Source organism: Temnothorax nylanderi, unplaced genomic scaffold, assembly GCF_030848795.1.
Source record: "Temnothorax nylanderi isolate EJ_2023f unplaced genomic scaffold, tnyl_v1.0 TNYL_tig0037_pilon, whole genome shotgun sequence".
Lineage (NCBI taxonomy): Eukaryota > Metazoa > Arthropoda > Insecta > Hymenoptera > Formicidae > Temnothorax > Temnothorax nylanderi.
In genome coordinates this window covers 880,450-900,611 of record NW_027249099.1, presented here as the reverse complement: position 1 = coordinate 900,611, position 20,162 = coordinate 880,450, and the positions used below count along the sequence as shown (strand labels likewise).

General features: G+C 44.4%; 1 protein-coding gene across 3 annotated transcripts in view; it reads left to right on the top strand.

Annotated features, from left to right (window-relative positions):
- Nucleotides 1-20,162, top strand: part of Kdm3 (Lysine demethylase 3) — a 275,903-nt gene that overhangs the window by 156,630 nt on the left and 99,111 nt on the right. For all 3 annotated transcript variants that reach the window (XM_071703885.1, XM_071703884.1, XM_071703883.1), the window contains exon 8: nucleotides 6,614-8,891. In XM_071703885.1, the coding sequence (XP_071559986.1) occupies nucleotides 6,614-8,891 (2,278 nt within the window). The remainder of the gene's footprint in view (nucleotides 1-6,613; nucleotides 8,892-20,162) is intronic.

Here is a 20,162-nt window from a genome sequence, read left to right as displayed (position 1 = left end):
CAGCTGCGATTCAGTTCTCTTATGTAAGCGAGATTTGACTTGAAGAATGCAAAATAATTCGAATCTAAATCGCCGTGAGTTTATTTTTAAGTTTAGTAAAATTTATTACATATAAAAAGTTTCGAGTCATGTTATCCTCGCAAATTATCTGTAATTTTTATCCGCTTTTTTATAAATACTTATAAATATTCTATTATCTTTTTGAATCATACATTTTGATATTTCGAACCATATGTCTTTGGATATTTTAGAGACATTATATGCATTTTGAGAATTCATTGAATTTTTAATATTTTTTATTAATAATAATTGTTGTTTCTTTAATTTCTTTCTTCTCGAAGACTGAACGGAGTGGATTTTAGTTTTGAACACGATTTTCTTTTCATAATAAGTATGATCGTGATGTTATAAACGCGAAATTGTCAAAATGTTTTATTTAAAAGTAACAAGTAAACATAAGTGAAAGCAACCGCAAAGTTAAGTACAAGGTGTCTGTTAATCCCACGAAGTACCGTGACTGTGCCAAAGCTTTATTTCGCTATTACGACGTCCGGAGATGTCACATGTCGTGCTTAGCGTAGCGTGTCTAAACCGAGCGATGCCCCGTCAGCTCTATCAAACTTCCGTCAGGATCGACGGTGACTGCGAGTAAATTAGGTGGGCTTGACGCCGCGCGGGATCTTGGCATGGGGTCTGGGCGTCTCAGAAGCGGAAGAATAAGAAGATCGGGAGAAAGAGAGAGAGAGGAAGGCCTGGCGATACGCCAGAAACTTTTATTCTGGCCGACTCCTTCCATGTCTTTAAGCTCACCCCGGGTCCCGGGTCCCGGTCCCGGTCCCGGGATTTCTTCAACCCCGTCGCCATTTTTCCTCGTTACCACGATCTCGCGGCACGAGTTACACTCCCTCCCTCCCTCCCTCCCTTTCTCTTGTCTGCCGTCGCTTCTGTCACTCCGCTTCGCTTCGCTCCGCTTCGCGTTCCGCGATGTAGAAATAAGTTTATCAACAAACGCGCAGCGAGATCTTCGTCCATAGCGCCGCCGTGGAGAGAACATCGGCAGAAATAGCGGCTCCTAAAATAAGCATCGTGGAAGACGAGACGCGTCTCTTCGAAGAGACACACACGGATCTTTGCGCGAGCGCGAAGATCGCAACTCTTACTTGTTGGCCAACTCCTTCATTCACCCATATCGCCTTTCGCTACGCGATAAGGTAAATCATATAACTATTAATCCTTCTGCCAATGCTAGATTATTGTTATACAACATTATAACTAATATAAAATAGTCATGTGGGAAATTTATTGGGTTTTATATAGAATGGATGTTACTATAAAAATCTCCAGCATTCGAATATCTTGAAGATATGGGTATTATTAATACAATATATATTACATAAATATACATATCGTGGAGATACTCATCTCTGAGCGTAACAATAACATGAATAAATCGCGTATATCTATATTGCTTAATTAATTTTAATGAGTTCTCGCTCTAATTAATTCTTTCACAAGAATTGCTCTGCTCTTTGATATTTGTACACATATAGACTGTCGTGTATAATCCTTTGCATCAGAATATGCCGCATTTATCTGGTTTCCCCTTAAATGCGTTTAATTGATCAGTCTAATTATCAAAGTGCGGTGTCGTCCATCGCTAGTGCATAAATCGTTCTTCCGCGCGCGCTTCACCGCACTACAAGCGCTTAATTAGCTGCCGTATTAATTTCAATATATGACATTTTATTGCACTTTCACGTTCTTCCGTTTATATGAAAATCTATCCATCCGAATTCTAAAATCAACGTTGTAAAGTGAATATTGCAATATTTTGCAATGTATTCCACCCGCGGGATTAACGGCAATCTTTACAATTGCGCAGCGATCCTGTTGTATTAACATGTACATAAAACCTCATATTTATGCCGCGCATTTAGCGCTTAATGCGACTATCTAATTCTAAATCCATTATTCATATGAAACTCGTGCGCGTTATTGCGCGAATGGGACGCGGAACGTTAAGCGCTTAACATCCGGGATTCGTAGTGTATAGAAAATTTGACGAACCGTTAGGGAACGAGTTAAAACGGATAAAACTTAGTGAGAATGCGTTACGAATGAAAGAGTAAATGAATAATGGGACGGTTTAAGCTTATCGACTTCAAATATTTAATTGACAGATACTGCAGCACGAATACACGCTCTTCCTCCACGAACTGTCTCTAGCATCACGAATGTTTCTAAGCTGGATAGTGCAGGATATTCTAGGTTTCCTGTATTTTATATGACGTCAGAACAAGCTTAGAATCAAATGAATAGGATTTTAATATTTGTATGTATATAAAGTTTAATTCGCCAATGAGAAATAATATACAGTAAACATGACAACAATTTCTCGAAACTGTTATTAATAAATTATCGTTATTATTATTATTATTATTAATTATCATTCTCTATCTCGCTTTCTCAATTTCCATGACACACTTCTCTCTCTCTCTCTCTCTCTCTCTCTCTCTCTCTCTCTCTCTCTCTCTCTCTCTCTTTCTTTCTCTCTTTCTCTCCTCTCTCTTTCTATCTCTCGAACTTTTGTATGTAATGCAAAGTTTCGAGAGAATCGATAGAGCGAGCGAGTGGCAGTGACTGATACTTGCGTTGAAACTAATGGCGCGTGCAGAATGCGGATTCAGCATGACGCGGTCGATAGTAGACGTACGAGGGAACAGGCGACGAGAGTTGGAGGAAAGAGGGTGATGTTTTGTTAACCACGAAGAGAAAGAGAAAGACAGAGAGAGAGAGAGAGAGGGAGGGGGTGGGAGAGTGCTTGAAGGGCTACCTGCTTGTCTGCATGGGGCGTTGATTTTGACAAAGGGTTTAAATGCCTGGCGAGACCGCCCAAGCATATCTAATTCCCGCACCCTGCAACTCCGGGGAGCCTGCAGGCCGACGATATCTATCAAACCGGGGATGCATCGTTGCCCCTCGTGACAAAGAGCGCTGGTGTAGGAGTTGTTTTTCATGACCTAGCCCCTTTTGAAGGGTCATGCACTTTTAAAGCCCTCCGCTTTCCGCGCTGCCAAGCGGAGATGCAAGGTCATGTAAACAGCTTTCGATCATAGAGATTGGAGATTGTCTCGCGAGAAGATAATCGATGCGTCGATCGATGCGATCTGTTAACGATGATGAGTCTTTATTGTCTTTAAGGTGTAAAATGATTATCATTTTGAATCGCATATGTCGATTACCTTGACATCGTATCGTATCAGGATATCTTAATGGGAAAAATTAATTGAACGTAAATTTATTTGTTTAATTTTATTTTTATCATACTTTGTCTTATACAGTTCTATTAATGATGTTACCGTTATAAATCTTTTAATTTTCTATCAGTAAACTCGTGGTAGCGTATTCGTTTTATTTCATCATACTTATTTCAGAGGACAAAAGCAATTTGTCATGCTCTGTACGCGACGATAAGAATTTACATGCAAATAAACTGCACGTGTAGGTCTTACATAATGCAACGCGCTACGGGAAAACAGTCCAATGACTAACATATATACTTCACATTTACTAGAATACTAAAGTGTTGTTTTTTTGTTAGACGTAAATATCTAATCTGACTTAAGAACATATACGCAAGCAATATCATTCATCTCATAATATAATATAATCTCGTAATGTTTTTACGAAATAATAATCGCATGTTAATAACTTGGTTATCGCATGCGTTGAAAGTTATAAGATAACATGACATTTCTCGCCACGATCTCTAATGTTATCGTATTTAACGTGAAATGCGGATCCATTGCGTAAATATCGTATTACGAAAAAGAGATAAAAGCGAGCATTTGGCCGAGAGATGAAAGTACCGTATAAATAAAAATTTATGCCGAGGGCTGAACAAAAATCGAAAAATCCTCCGATATATACATACATATACATACATTTTTTTAAAAGTATTTTTCGCTTTAGCGCAAATTCCATTCCAGCCGCGTAATCTCCGACCCTTTTCTATATTTCGATATTCATACAAGCTTCCTGAGGGATCCTTTTACTTTCCGTTGAAATTGTGTTACAAAGATTATCCCATTTTCCATCATTCGATACCATAAAAGCGTAAGGAGTCATCACACGTTTCCCGAGAAAATAACACGTAAAAAAATAGCTTGTTAACAAAAGTCGTTTTTGCACCATCAAAAATATCGTTTATCTAATCATGAAGAAGTACATATTTAGAAAGTTGTTCTGAATTTTTTCATAATTTTTCCCATGTCACTTATATGAATTACTATTATTATCTTCTACATTTTACTTTGGTCTCACTTGTACTGGTATAGTAACGTAATATTACCAACAATAGAAAGCCATTTTCTCGTTATGTATCGATAGGATAGAGGTACCCGATAATCTCGTCTCGGTGCGAAAGTGACAGTTGTATGGACGACGTCACGCGTGCGAGCAACAACGACGTGAAACAAAGTACAGGATCACCGTTCAATTACGCGCGACGTAATACATGCGTGCAACGGTAGAACGATAAACCGCAGGTCGCTAGGAGACGGGATGCACGGATGTCGGGTCATCCCAACGATGCGCCCCGCATCCGTACATCCGTGTGTCGCCGCGCACACACGTGCAGATACGTGTGTGTGCGTGCGCGAACTGCACGTATCGGATAAACACACCCCACGCCGTATGCATCGTCGTTGCCCGTTGCGGAGTGGTCCTCCCCCTCCGGGTAATAACAGTAAATCTCGAGTAATAAATCCCTCCGCCGTGTCTTCCTTCCGCACCCCCCTTCGTCCTTCTCTCTGCCCGCTCGCGCAGTGGGTGTATACGCCTGTGCGTGTGTGGATGCTTGTGCGTGGCCTCCTCCCCTTCACCTGTTCATCCCTCTCTATTTGTTCCCAACCAGTTTCTCCCTCGCGTGAGCGTACGCACACGCGCGAAGATGGGCATGCAATTTTTATCCGCTCGCCTCTCCTCGGGATGGGATATACGTGTATGACGTGCATTGTTGTAAATTGCTCCCGCATGCTACGGCCGTGTACCTACCGGGTTAATCGAAGACCCCCTTGAACTCCCTTGAACTCGGACTAATGCGAGGGGAACCGGAAAACCAGTTGAACGTGCAGCCGTACTACTGCACAATTCCTCGGATGAAATGATCTGTCGTTGTCCGTGTACAAAGCGCGCTTTCGATCGAGGTCAGTAGACAAGATTCATGGCTACGATTGATAACGTACTGCCATATCACTGAGCATCCAGGAACACTTGGAACGACGTGCGATTGCACGAACAGCGATTTGGTCTAATAAATTAGGAAGTAATTTAATATCGGACCAATAACAATCCTTTAGCTTTTACACCCGATTATCATGGCAACTATTACCGATGCTATCGGCTTTTGGATAGGCGCCAATTGAGCAGAGGATAATGGCATTACATTGTTATCGTGATTTATACTTTAGCATCGGAACTCGAAGTAATACTCGACTTTAAAAATAATCCGTGAAGTATCGCTAATTATATGATAGGAAGTTTTTGTTATCACATTTCAACTTTGAAGAAGATTAAGTCCAGCTTGTAACATCGTATCTTTTTTTCAATTCCATACGTCAGTTTATTTTTCCGTCTGTATAATACGTCAGAGCTTGATACAACAGAGCATTACTCAACGTCAAAGATTTCTTTGTAACTTGCCATTTCGTAAGACTTGAAAGATAAACAACTCACGGAAGAATATATGAGAACCGATGTATTGAATTATGTGAATACACACCAAGCGAGGGTGGAAGAAGGGGGTGGGTTGCCAGGGAGGTTGCTTTATATAGCGTCCTAGGGTTACCGAGTTATGCGAATCACTGACTGCGCACATCAAAGGGATTACCTCGGTAAATCAGCTCCATAATCTCTCTGGACGGTGAACAGCCGATGTACCGGACAGCTGTAGGGATCGATCGGTTGCCCGCCACAATTATGCAGTCCGATCAAGGGTATCGAGATAACCTTCGTGTACAGGCATATCGAACGCGCGATAATCTACCGCCGATAATTTCAATAATTAACGGCTGTACGGTTCGTTTATATCAGTTTACGACGTTCTTTATATGTAATCAGCTTCTGTCACGTAATATCATTAGATATGTACGTGTACGGCATGTCCTCGTCCAAAAATTCCGAAATGAGAATAAACAAAAAGAGAACTACGAATGAAAAAGTTTTGAATTGATGTCAGTTTTTAAAAGCCATTTCTCGTCAGTTATGTCTAGTTATAAAATCACGTACAACGCTATAAACTGATTTACAGTAATATACGGTTACGCTTTCCGCACGTTACTATTATCATAGTTCATAGTATCATTATGAAATCGGGGCATATAGTACTAAAGTTTGTTAACTCTAACAATAAAACCGAGTTAACGATTCGCTATTTTTTCCTGCATTATAGTCCTATGACATAGATAGAGAAAATAGGAACGTGTTAATTTTAACGTGTATTAACGTTAAAATTAACTTCACTGCGCTCGATTCCAAGATAGATTCAGTATCAATTTCATTTTCCAGTATGTATGCTATGCATACGTCACGTTCGCTTTTTTTCGTTTTTCAGAGAAGAACAACGCCCGTAACAATCGACGCCGACGCGTGAGCGAGGGTGCCAGTCGCGAGAGAACCGAAAAAGATTCGGCGGATACCGCGTTATCCACGCGGCAGCAGGAGGATCGCGAGAATAAAGGTCCGCCGTCGGGCAAGGTAAGCAATCGTGTTGCACGGCCGGTGTTGGAGGAAGCGAATAGTGCGTCGGGAAGTGTTTCGAAGCTACGAAGACGCGGCGCCGCGGTAAAAAGCCCGACCACCGATCACCAGAGTCCGGCGCAGCATCAGAGGCCGGTACGAAGAAAACCAAGGTCAGGAGGCGGCCAAGAAGTCAAGACAGGCGCAGAGGGAGAGTCTGTCGAGCATCATCGTACCGAGGCGAGAGCCGACAAGGACGAACGCCTCGGTAACAGATCGGAAGAAGAGGAGCAAGAGGAGGAAGAGCGTCTCGAGGGAGAGGATGAAGAGAGTCAGGAACGTTGCGATCCACTGACTAAGCGGCTAAGAACAAGCCCCGTCGGCAGAAAGCTCCGGTCCGAGAGTAGTAAGGGCAAAAACGCCGAGGAAGCTGCAGCGGATCGGGCCAGAGGGTCGGCGGTGGAGGCAGAGGGAGAGGACGAGGACGAAGACGACGACGAGGGCGTCGAAGAGGAAGCGGGGGTGGGAAAACACGACGGGGCCGAACGAGAGGTCAGTAAACTTGAGGAGGACGAGGAGAGTCAGTCCAGGGAGCGGGACAGAGAACCCGAGCCACCACCTCCGGATAAAGTCGATCCCGGAGGCGATCCGGCTTCCAAGGAGGAGCAGCAACCAGATAACAAATCAGAATCGGGAAAAGACGCTCGCGCGACCGATTGGGGCGCGGATAAAGTCGACGAGCGCAAGGAACAGCAGCAACAGCCGCCGCAGTTACTCGTGAATGGATTGCACGTCGACTCGCCGCTGGTCAGCGACAAGACGAATGTCATCCGCGAAGGTAGTCCGTCGCTGCTGAAGTCGACTCGATCAAAGACAAAGGGCTCCGCGGAAGAAGACAGAGAGGACGTAGCGGCGGCGGCGGCGGCGGCAGCAGAGGACGAGCGCGACGAAAACGCCAGTGAGGAAGAGGTGGGTTCGCAGCGGTCGCGACGCACAGAGCTGACCACCACTGAGTTAGGCACGGAGGATAGCGTGGGTAGCGTCGGCGGCGTGAGGGCGGCCAGCGTCGAGTCGGTCGTCGAGCTGCTGGAGTCGAGCAGTCAGGACTCAGGCTCCGTGCTGGAGAGGCTGAGTCCGTTTAGTAGCAGCGGCGGCGGCGGCCCCGGCAGGCAGAGCAGCCTGCTCCTGGAACAGCAGCGGGAGCAGGAACGCAGTCGGCACAACGAAAGCCCGATCATCCTTGCCGAGAGACTGAACAAGCCGCCACCGCCGATCGCCGGTCACCATCACCACCATCATCTACAACCTTACCATCAGTCGCATCATCAGCAGCAACAGTTCCATCATCAGCACCATCAGCAGCACCACCAGCAGCACGTCCAGCAGCATTATTCCGCCAACAGTCCGGTGATCCACCACCATCACCACCAGCAGCAGCAGCAGCAGCAGCAACAGCCGCCGTCGCAACATCATCACTATCAGCTAGCGAGCAGCCCGCACCAACACCATCACCATCCCACCACTCGCCTGACCTCGTCGAGCCTCCTTGAGGTGCAACAGCAGTCTCACACATCGAGGGGTGGCGATGAGGCCGGCCTTATGGAAGTGGAGGCCGGGGCCGGGATACCTGGAGCGAACGTACTCGCCGGTGTGCCCACGGCGGTCGGCGGAATACGGTCGTCGGGAGGCAGCAGCGGCGCCGCCGGCGTCGTCGGTACTTACGGCGACAGCGGCTCCGATAGCGGGGTAAGCTCGCTGAAGAGCGCCGGTTCTGGCGACGAGAGGAGCGGCAGCAGGAGCTCAGCGCTCAGCGTCGAGGAGACGACGTCGTCCTCGACACCGTCGGCAGTGGTAGCCGCCGCCGCTGCCGCTGCCGCCGCTACCCCGGCCAGGATTTGGCACGTGCAGAGTGTGCAGCACACGTCCCTATTGATGGCGCATCCGTCCCAGGGCGCGCCCAACGCCGGCGCGAGTGCCGCGGCCACGGCGCCGCCGGTCGGCTATCACAGCTCGGCGCCTCCGAGTCATCACGCCGCCGAGATGCTCTGGAGACCATCCAGGGCCTACCCGCCGCTCTCGCACACTCTCTTGGGCCCACAACCATCCAGCCCGGAGGAACTGCTCGAGAGAGATCGCCACGATAGGATGCTCCGGTGAGTCAGGTTTTTTTTATTGTCTTTCAATGGAACATTCCTGCGAATTTGCGTTGCCACATAGGCATAGAAATTTTCGAAAAGTTTTCGGGTTGAAAACGCATCGTAATCAACGTTTCTTATGAAGAATAGGTTGAAAAGAATTTTTAAAAAGTGTTAGGGATTTTTTTCTGTACAGTTGTGTCTCTTTAAATTATGAGAAATAATATAAAGTATAAAAGTAAAATAGATTTCTTATAAGTGAAACATATCATTTACAGTTACTAAGTTCTAGTATGGAAATGAAAATACATAGAACAAATTAATAAATTTTGATATTGAAACACTCCTGATTTCGACTAGATAATAGATATCCAACTTTATAGAAAAGAATTTCTCTCAATAGATATTAATCTCTTTTTACCTCGAGATAGAAGTATCAAGCTATAAAAATGCTTGTGAATGCAGGTGTCAATACATACTCGCGAATTTATGTGGTTCGAAAGTAGATCCGCGCCTCGATAAACGGCGCCTTGATAGGTTTGACGTTGCGTTACGTGTCCTATAATCAGCTCGGTCAATTGATGGTTGCAACGCGATATGTAACGACGATAAAAAGTTTATTTACCGCGACTACTTTTCCGCTCGACTACGCGCGCCATTAATAGCGCTGGCACATGCACGAGCGATTTCAAATACGCGCATAATAATGCATTAAAGAACCGCGTGACGATGTCATGACTACGTTATGCCAATGATCTAAACCTCAGATTCGCTTTCCCCGCCGACGTGAATTACCCGCCGCAATCCGTGACATTTATCGCATTTTTTTTTGTTCACTCGATCAATTGCCTCGTCGATAACCTCGACACAGAAATGAGCTGAAACGTGCCAATAACACTACGATCCAATATCACGAGTAAACACGAATCGCCTGCACGCTTCGAGAAGCGTTTTGCGTTTTGTTCCGAGTTTCTCGAATACTCGCGAGAAACAGGCGTTTCGCTCGTGCGTAATTTACTCGCTCGCGTGTCCCCGCGACGAAACGTCCAGCCGGCCGGTAGATCCTCGAAGGAAACGAGACTATCATCCGGCATCGGGGAAGTGAATGCCCGACCGTTGTGGCAGCTGCATTCGGCGCTTTCTCGCCGTCCGCCGGTTCTAGCCGTCGGACTTTCTTTGTCTGACTGCTCTCGCGTGACTACGTCAAGCGTACATTCGCCATTCTCGTTTCTCCTCGTGTGCGGGGAGGGCAGACAGGCGGATGCGCCTGTAAAAAAAAAAAAAAGAAAAAAGAAAAGAGGTGGACGGGACAGGCTCGAGCGTGCGTATCCACGGCCAAGCGCGCGGGACGTGTATCTACGTGCGTTTCCGGGCGCCAGCTGCGAGCCGTTCCTCCGACTTCCGCCGGATTATCGCGATAGAGACGAGGCACGGCCTGAGTAATCGAGTCATCATTCGCGCGGTAACGCCGACAACGAGGCGGTGACCCGAAACCGTCGCTCTTCGGCTCGTATAAATATAAACCGGTGGAATACTTACCAACACCGACGACGCCGTCGTTGATCGGCACGTGTCGATGACCCTGCCGGGGCCGTGCGCGCTGTGTCTCGCTTGACCTCACCGAAGGCCGCCCGCCGAAACTTTCGGTGTCACTCGATTATTTCTATTACGTACGTTCCCCAATTTCTACATAATGGACGGGCTGCTTATCCTTAAGAGTGAACAGGTGGAAGTGATAATCCCGATATTGCATTAACATAATTTTTGCAACGTTTAATGTGCGCGTAGCAGATTTTTGTATATAAAATCTTGGAAAGCTCGCTCTATTCCGTAGAACTACAAATGCTCTTTGTGCCATAAACTCCTCTCGCGAACAGTTTCGTTTTTCAATTATCCATAGTCAAAGTTCGCCGGGTAGGAAGTTACTTTCGAGAGTATAAAACTTGCATGTACTTTCTTCATCGATAACAATGGAAACATATAAGTCCAAGATAGACTCGACCATGACTCCACGTCTGTCAATGGTCGTACGCTACGTTTCGTTTTAGCTATGCATCGATCGAAAGAGGTGGTATATAAAGTTCTCTAAGTACGACTAACTAAAAGTTGGAATGTTTGAAACTAACCACGGCGAACTTTAGATTACGAATAATTTAAGTGCGAAACTCTGTTATCGCGGCAAGACGAGTGTTATAAATCGGAAGCTATTGATATCTTGGCATTTAAGAAAAGATCAGCTCAAAATATCCGTCCTTAGAACTACGGTCGTTGATTTTGTAGTTGGTATAAGGCTCGGCAGAGTACTGCTTTCACTTTTATAAAGAGTGACACATCAGCTTCACTTATTTTAACCTAATTTTCCATGGTATAAATCACGTCATTCTTAGGATTTTTCGTGATTAATGCTGACCGATATAAAAATCGCCTCTTTCCTTCTCTCGCTTTTAACGCATCATTGAAACTAATCCTCGTGACAAATCCGGCGACCTGACCCACGGGACGAGTTCAGCGAGCATCTAGGTAGGGATAATTAATAGTCCGTGAACCGAGAGCATGACTGAGATATTAAAGCTCCTCTAGTAAGAGCCCATGCAGGCGGAAAAGGGCGACGGAGGGTTTGAGTTGGCAAGCTACTAGACAACGATGATGACCTCCTACATCGTCTGCTGCCACTGCTGCTGCTCGTGTTCGAGAGAGAGGGGACAGACAGCAGAGGACGTGCGTCGACTTGACAATATATTACATCAAGTTGGTGCCAAGTCCCTCTAAATATCGTTCCCGAGTATTTTTATGACGTTGAACGTCGGCTACATTACGACGCTTTTTTCGGATCACAGTATATTATTTATTTTATTTCGGACGATAAAGAGACGGAAAGAGAAACTTACGGTCTCTGCACATCTCACGACATTTCTTTTCGATAACTGTTTGTCTCGTTATTTGCCCGCGGACAGACATTTGTGTTTGGTTGTCCCCCGACTTATTTACCATTTCGTGTAAAGTATTTATTCATGTTTCCCCAAAAAATAGATTTTTATTTGTCGATATTTATAAAAATGAAGAGAAAAACAGCAAGAAATAGCAAAATTAAGATCAAATTAGAATTAAAACAATAGGAATATAAGATCTTACAGCCGTCAACAAATATACCGGATTAATAAAATTAATTAATAAAATTAATTAATGCTATAAGTAAGAAAACTTGCATAAAGTATCTTCTATTCATATAGTGTAACATTTCTGCTGTATAATTGCTACTTTTTTTTCGCTTATGCAACAATAATGTAGCGGCTCTCTGGTGTTCTGCGAAAATTAGACCGGCTAAAATTGGAAGCAACAGTTTGTCGGCAGACGAGTTAATCGTCTTCGCATCCTCGAGACGTTTTCAAGGCCGAAGCTGTCCGATAGCATCCGAGAGCGAGCGCTCTCGGTTTTCCCTTTCTCTCTCGTCGGGGGTACAAGCGAACTCACGGGGGGAACGCCACAAAAAGAACGAAGACGCGCGGTGAGAGAGCTACCCTAATGACCATCGTGTAGCGACGAAGGTTAACTACGCGGTTCATCCTCCTGCGATCGATATCCCACGTTCTTGTGCGTGTCTCATCTTCTCTCATTCTGGGATCCCACCGGAGCCGGTAGCACTCGATCACGAGGTATTAAAGCCTGATTGATCGATGCATCTTTTTTTTCTGGCTCAATCCTGGCCTCGACGATGAGTCACGCGAGACCTGAAATGCGTTCCTGAATACAAAGGTATGGTTAAGATTAATCGTGCGCGAGCGAAATTATTCTTGTTCCAAGAAAGGCATCAATCGCGGCATTCGGTCACTACGAATCAGTTTCGACAAAAATCGGTGTAAAAATTTATCAGAAAAGATTAATGTTATCAAAAATCTATTACAGAGCCGATGTAACTTCAATTATTTTGTTGAATTCGTTTCAAAAATCACGCAAAAACAGAAACCACATATCATATTACACCGATCGTGACAACGAACGTAAAGGAAGAAAAAAAGAAGAAAAATTTATAATGTTCTTAGTGTCTCGTTGTAAATATTTCATTAACTGAAGTAGCAAATGTATAACCGCATTACGTCGTTAGATAGAAACGTTGGGGGGTAACGTCGTTCATTAACGAAGCGGCATTAGGACGAGTTATCAGGCTTCACTTCACGAAAGCCATCGGCAAATTAAAGAGCAAATTTACCTGGGATATCGATGAGGGATGTTGTTGCGGAGTTAGCCGGGAGAAGTAATCGCTCGTTACACGTAATATATACACACACACACACACATTTTGTAAAAATGTAATTTTAGTTTTAGAACATTCTGAACACATTGGCACAGAAAACTAAAAATAATTTGTTCACGAAAACAGCTTCCTGTAATGAGGAAGCAACAATGCGTGATTAATTAATTATAAGTAAAAATTAGTTATTTATTGTTTTTGCATAAGTAGTAACATTGTAATTTTTATTTTTGGTATTAGATTCCAGTGGTGGCTTTAATTAAAGGATGTAACGAAAACCTGAATTAAAGCCACCACTGGAATCTAATACTAACTATTGCATCAAATAATTATTGGCTAGGCAGTCGTAGCCAGTGTCTCGATACAATGAATACGACTCCTCTACAGATCTCACAGCGGAAAATACTAAATAACACACTATATCGCGATTCACGAAAAGAATTTCCGCCTTTTCAAATAAACTATTTTGAAATGAGTAATAGTTTATTTGAAAAGGCGGAAATTCTTTTCTCGTCTCACACAACAGTACTAGTCAAGTTAGCTGGGAGAAGTAATCGCTCGTTACGTGTAACGAACGGGTGAAATTGGAAACTTGATAAAGCGGAGATACGGATCGGCGGCGATCAGTTATTCGCACGAGAGGACGTCGCGGAACGCGACTCTACATTTGCCGATATCACGCGAGCCTTTTACGCGTCCACTCGAAACTTCCTAGAAGTTCCTGCGGCAGAAAATGTCGCGGAGACACGCGTATACGCTTTCCGATGCTTTTTCGCGCACGTGGCGTGATCACGAAACAATGATTTCGGTGAGATTGCCTTTAAGCATAAATAAGATCGATCTTTCGTGTCAAAGTTGCAATAAAGATTTAGTTATGACTATTACTTAACTGGCCTATGTAATTAGCACATCGGTTCAAGTAATTAAAGTGTTTTTAAAAAAATTACGTGATAATTTAAATGATTTAAGTGAAAAGGAAATATTATCCAATTAGTACTAATTTCAATAATATTAATTAGCCTTTTTTTCTTTACCTGTAAAATATCTTGAACTGTGTATAGCTCGATACTCAAATATTCAATCCCCGCAGAGCATTCGCGTAATTAGTACGCCTTTTACCAACACGAGCCGAAACTAATGCGGATGATCGGAGAGCTTCGCAATTTCGCCCTTTTTCTCCAAGAAAGCGATCCTAACGTGCAACTGATGTACTATTATCCTGTTCTAAATACGTCCTATTATGTGTGTTCTCTCTTTCTCTCGTCTCTCGTGTAACGACCGCGATTTAACGCTTATGCAAGCCCGACCTCTCCGAGAGAGGTAATCAGCTGGCCGCCGAGTGCGGCAACAGAAACTGGCATTTGGGCACAAGGTCACGCGCAGCTTCTTTTTTATCTCTCCCCGCCTGGCTCTCCATCTCTCGCCCGCTTGATCCTACCTCCTGCCTCCTGCTTCTCCTCCTGCTCTTTAACCTTCTCCCTCCGTAGCCCCGTCCGAGACCGTTTGTTAACCGGTATGAGCGAGGAGGAGAAAAGGATGGGACGAACAAGAATGCATGTAGCAGGAAGCTGTAAAAATATATATCGGATGCCCGGCAACTTATCCGATGATCGCGTGTCCGCGTCAGAGCATCATCTAATAACAGGATACTGAATTGCCCCGGCTACAACATCATATATAATAAACCAAATTGATTATAGATGTACTAGAATAGAATAATTTGATATTGTGAGATTTATTTTTATTCTTTTATTAGTATCATTTTCTATCTTGAACATACTTAAATAGATTCAATTATCGGTAATCAGTTCATTACTGCGTTAACGTTATCGCTCATATACGATATTATAGCTATATTGTTTATCTCTCTTTTTCTCTTTTTAATGACGACTGCCATTTATGCCAAGTGATATTTATTCTGGAATGTAAGCCCGACGTGTTATGATCGGTGCCAAAGTCTTTATCATTAGCAGTTGTGTCGACGCGCTATTATTATCACTATTTAAATAGCTGGTTGCAAACAGTTTCGCGTCTATGTTCTGGAATGTGTCTCGTAAAAAGTATCTTCTATCGTCCGTCACTGATTTATCTCGAGGACAACGCTCATCGTTTTTGCGGTCGCACTCTGGTAGCCGCGTTCGCTAAAAGTGTGTGTGTGTGTGTGTGTATGTGAGAAACACGTTTACAAGGAAATAAATCTTGTCGGTGCCTCTAACTCCTCCAGATTGCGTCACGCGAGTCTGAATCACACGCTGGGATATCTCACGGTTCACCCAGTTTCATCGCCGAATCGAAAGTCTCGTACGTTTCATTCGTGGCGTATCACGCGCTTCTCGTCCAAGGCCACCGCCGTTTTACGCGACGAAATGTCTCTCTACGGATTTTGCAGTTAATCCTATCGTACACCACTCGATGTTATCTTATCTGGATTCAGCGTACAGTATAATTAAACGTGATAATATACGAGGAACGTGAATGAAGTGACATCTAGAAATAGTTACCTACATCTTGTCTACTTCAGATTAATGATAACATTGCGCGTTTTTAACGTTCTACAATCTACGATAACGGCAACATTTTTATAATATTGAAAACATACGTCGTGCTCGAATTGAAATGCAATTTCGAACTAATCCATCGTATACAGGGCGATGAATCTCGACGTTAATCGATTGAAAGGTTTCGAATGGAGCGTAAAGCTCGGAGACGTCGTATAAAGCGTGTGATCTATGAATCGATTAGTCGACGCGTGTCTCATGTACTTCTTCCGCCTGGAACGGTGCAACCGACGCCTGTCTCGGACATCGTCGTTCAGCTCCGAGAGAGAGTCGATCGGCCAACGAGCGACACGGACGAGCAATTTATCTCGAGGTCATCGCGTTATCTTCCCACCGGGGACGCGTACGGAACGTTTGAGAGTAGGCGAAGTAACCGGCAACGATCGCCGTTCATTATGCAGTTCACGTGGCACACGTCCGTCAGCTCGCCGGCGATTTACACGCCCGTCACGCACACACGCGCCACGCGAAATCTGCCCGGGACGGGATCCGCTCGCTCGCACGCACCCAACGTATGCAGTATGCACGTATGTAGATACACGCGTACCGTCGCGTCGCGTCCCGCGTATCTTCTGATATCTCCTCTCCGCCGTTATCTACGGGCGCAACGGCGTCGAGATTAGAATTCGCGCCTCGCTCGTAGATATCGCTCCTGGGAGTGATGGCCACTTGAGGCCGAGGACGCGAGGATTCTTCTTGGAAAAACACGCGAGCAGAATTTTTCTTAGAACTCTCCAAACATTCGTCTTCGGTAACATTACTTCTGTTTCTTTTTTTATTGTGTAATTTATATTTGACGCTTATCTTAATATTATTGTCAGTTATATTGAACATATTGATAACTATTTAGTAAAATACTTTGCAATTAAGACAGTTTTAATTTAAGTTTACAGAATTATATAATATTGATAGGGCGCTATTAAAATCAAATCTTAATCATTGTAATCAATGTTTCATTGATATTATTAGATACCGAATTAGTCGTGTGTCTGCACAATTTGTATTTCAACTTCTATTTCTTCTAATCTTTCTCCTAAAGTCTTTCTTCTCTAAAACCCGACGCCTATGCGTCATTATTCGGTCTCGCGGATGCGCATTCACGGACTCGCTCGCGTACTATCGAACACATGCGCCGTTCATGCATTAGTCTCGCGTTACGTGGTACATATCCGAAGTGAACTCGCTCTCCAGGCGAGATTCGTGTATACACGCGTGTTCGCACGCCAGGCACATTGGCGAGCGAGCGAGCAAACGAACGAGCATGCGTAGGCCGTGCTAACAGTAAATCCAGTGAAACGGAGGGCTTCGCTAGGGCATAAGGGGAGGAGCGGAGAAAAGGAGAGGAATGATGTAACCTCTGTCTGGCTCGTTCGGTATGTAATCGTCGTAACAAACGGAGTCGTAATTCAACTCAAGCGTGCGGGAACTTCTCGGACATTTCGAGTATCCAAGGTCGAAGCTTCGCTGCTCGTCGCTATTGTAATCACTTTTTTAAACGAAAAGATTTTTAATGTTAAGAGAAGGTGCAAATCAACTGCTTTGTCATTTAAATTTCTTTGAACCCTTTACACGTATTTTTCTTTTAAAATGCCTACGGTATATTTAATCCGTATAAAAATGATGTCAGCTTTTCGCGTTCTTTAGCTCTCGCGTACGATTATCCTATATTTGATGAAACACCGCGAGTCACATCCACGCGTTTCCCCGAAACTAATTAATTATATAAAAATGATAATTAACCAAGCACCTGTCACGGCGCACAATACGAGTGAACGGGACTACGTCGAGCGATGACATGTGAATGAAATAGCTTTCAGCGCTCGTTTCGTTCGACGCTGCAAAACGCCCGGCAATTTCGCAAATTGCGAGCGGCGTGGCTGTGACATCATAGAGCATTCGCGGATCTGCGTATCGATGGGCGAGCGATGCCCGGGGAAAATTTCGTGCATTTGTGGCGAACCGGCGATACCGCCGTCAAAGGACCGAAGCCAGACGCATACCGCGTGTTCGCGAACGCTCTCGCGGCCGATTGATCGACAATGTGTCAGAAGGTACTTTCTATGGGGTATTGTCTATACAGGATATCTCGCCGCTGCGCCGGATGCGCTTTCAGCCGCAGGTTCTTTGACAAATTTGAAATCGATGCTGGCAGGTACATGATGGAGATTCGTAATTTGCCACGATTTTTCCACTTTTAGCGTTAACGTTCCAATACGTCGGGATGCCAATTAAATTTCCACCTAGGTAGATTTTAGATGTAATTAGGTTGGAAAGCAGATTTTATTATGCATTTATAGTTTTGACGAGGAAGAGCTTAATTCGCCAGAATTTTGTCTCTTTTAATACAAGATAATTCAGGATCGGATCAACATTATATATAGAAGTACTATTTTTACTTTATTTATTATTCAATAACTGCCGGTGGCTCATCGTTCAAGTATTTATTATTTTGAATTATTCCATCTTATCGATTTTCAGAATATCTGATGAAAGTCACATCTGATGATGACATCATCAAATGCCCAAACTTTATATGTAAGAAAGAAGATTCGATTAATTTCTAAGATTTTTCTAAGTGTCGTGCGTCGAATAGCAAGTTAACACGGTACAGTTTCGAAGATCCAATTGATCTGACTTGACTTCAAGAGACACGTATTATACGATATCTTCCCATTTCCTGTCACCGCGTTTTAATCGGGTCACTGACTCTCCGGCGTCGACTGGAATCCAATCGTAGGAATGTGTCCTCGTAGCCAAATCGACCAGACACGATGGACGCAACCGACGGCCGTATAATAAGACATCATGCTGGCTATAATAAGTCGCTATATAAACGCGCGCTATAGACGTGGCGCTATAGCGATGCTAGGATTGCCGATTCAACGAAATCGTATATGCGAGAATACGCAGTTCCCGCACAGTTCGTCGCAGTCGAATGGCCCTGTTCGTCATGCCATTATCATGCCGTTAACGTCGCCATTATCGTGCAGATGTCCCGGCTGAAACTGGTTCCGCGCGATCCCATACGACTAACATATTTTTAACGCAGCCGGAAAGCATATACGGGCACGCATGATTCAGGTTCTGGCCTCAATGGAGACTAGAACGCTCTTTAATTGGCGTCCAGTATATTATTATTATAATTATAAGGATCTTATCGTGATACCATTATAAGAATTTATTATTATAATATACTATTTTCAGATCTCAATTTTTGATCCCTTGAAACCGAAAAAAAAGATATTAATTTCCTGGTTGTACCGTTTTATCGTATTATCACTATAATTATACTTATAGTCTCCAATATCCTCACATTCGTGATCCTTTCGTTCGCGAACTTTTTATGTTCAACTTGCTATAAATATATACAACGATCAAAAGTAATTAGCTTTCCTCTCTATTTGTCGCGTAACAAAACTGCCCCAAGAGACGTTAACCGACTCGATTTAGCGCGAATAAATTTAACGCGACACGGTTTCGTACAGGCCGTACGCACTTCGTACACAATCTGATATTATGGTAGCTAGTTGGACGCGAAGCATAACTCAATTTCTCGGCAAACGACTGCGCCCGCCCACGCGCGTCGGGGCACGACGGCAATTCCAACAATTCCGTACTCCCGTAATTTGGCTCGTGAATAATTATCGCCGGGGGCGGTGTCGAAAATAAACGATATATTTCCGGGATTGCGTGACGGCGCGTAAACAAGAAACAAAACGAAATCCCCGTTCGTTCGTTCGTTCGTTCGTTCGCGCGCGCGCTTTCCATTTCTAATTCAAGAAATCCATTAAAAGGATGAACGCTCGCCCGCCTTCGTGACTAACGTTCTCTTTGGCAAAGAGAAGGGTAGGTCGAGGCTTTTCAGGCGTGGAGGAACGCGCTACGAGATTTGCGTGGCCGAGAGCCATAAACGCACACGCGTACGTGCACCTGCATCCACGAAACTCACACGTGTACGCTCGGGCGGCGGCGGCGCCGTATGATCCGTATGTGGTTGCGTATGTGTGCATGACTCCGGGTGCTTCGAGTGGCGGACCCATTAGCGTGGATCATAAAGGTCCTCAACCTAGTGAGTCACTGCGGGTTAATAATTACTAGCGAGCACCACATGCGAGTCCGTGCTCTCGCTCGTGTTCTTCTCTCGTTCTCGCCCCGCTCCAAGCTTGTGCAACACTCGCGCAAATTCACGGAGAACCCAATAGCGTAATCAAACGAAACTGGTTCCGCGCCGCTCCGCTCTCGGGCAGAACGTCTAATAGAGGATATTGCCGTCAATAGAGATGACCAAATGTTTCAATGTCTTCTCGCGATCTTCGAGATTGATTGAAAGAAATCGCTCTTCCGAATATGTCACACAATTATTAATTATTTTGATAACTACATTTGATGAATTATTTGTTATACTCTCTAAAACTGAATCAGTGAATAGTCACTGATATCAGTTATAAGTATACCACTTTCATGAATCAGTGGTATACTTAT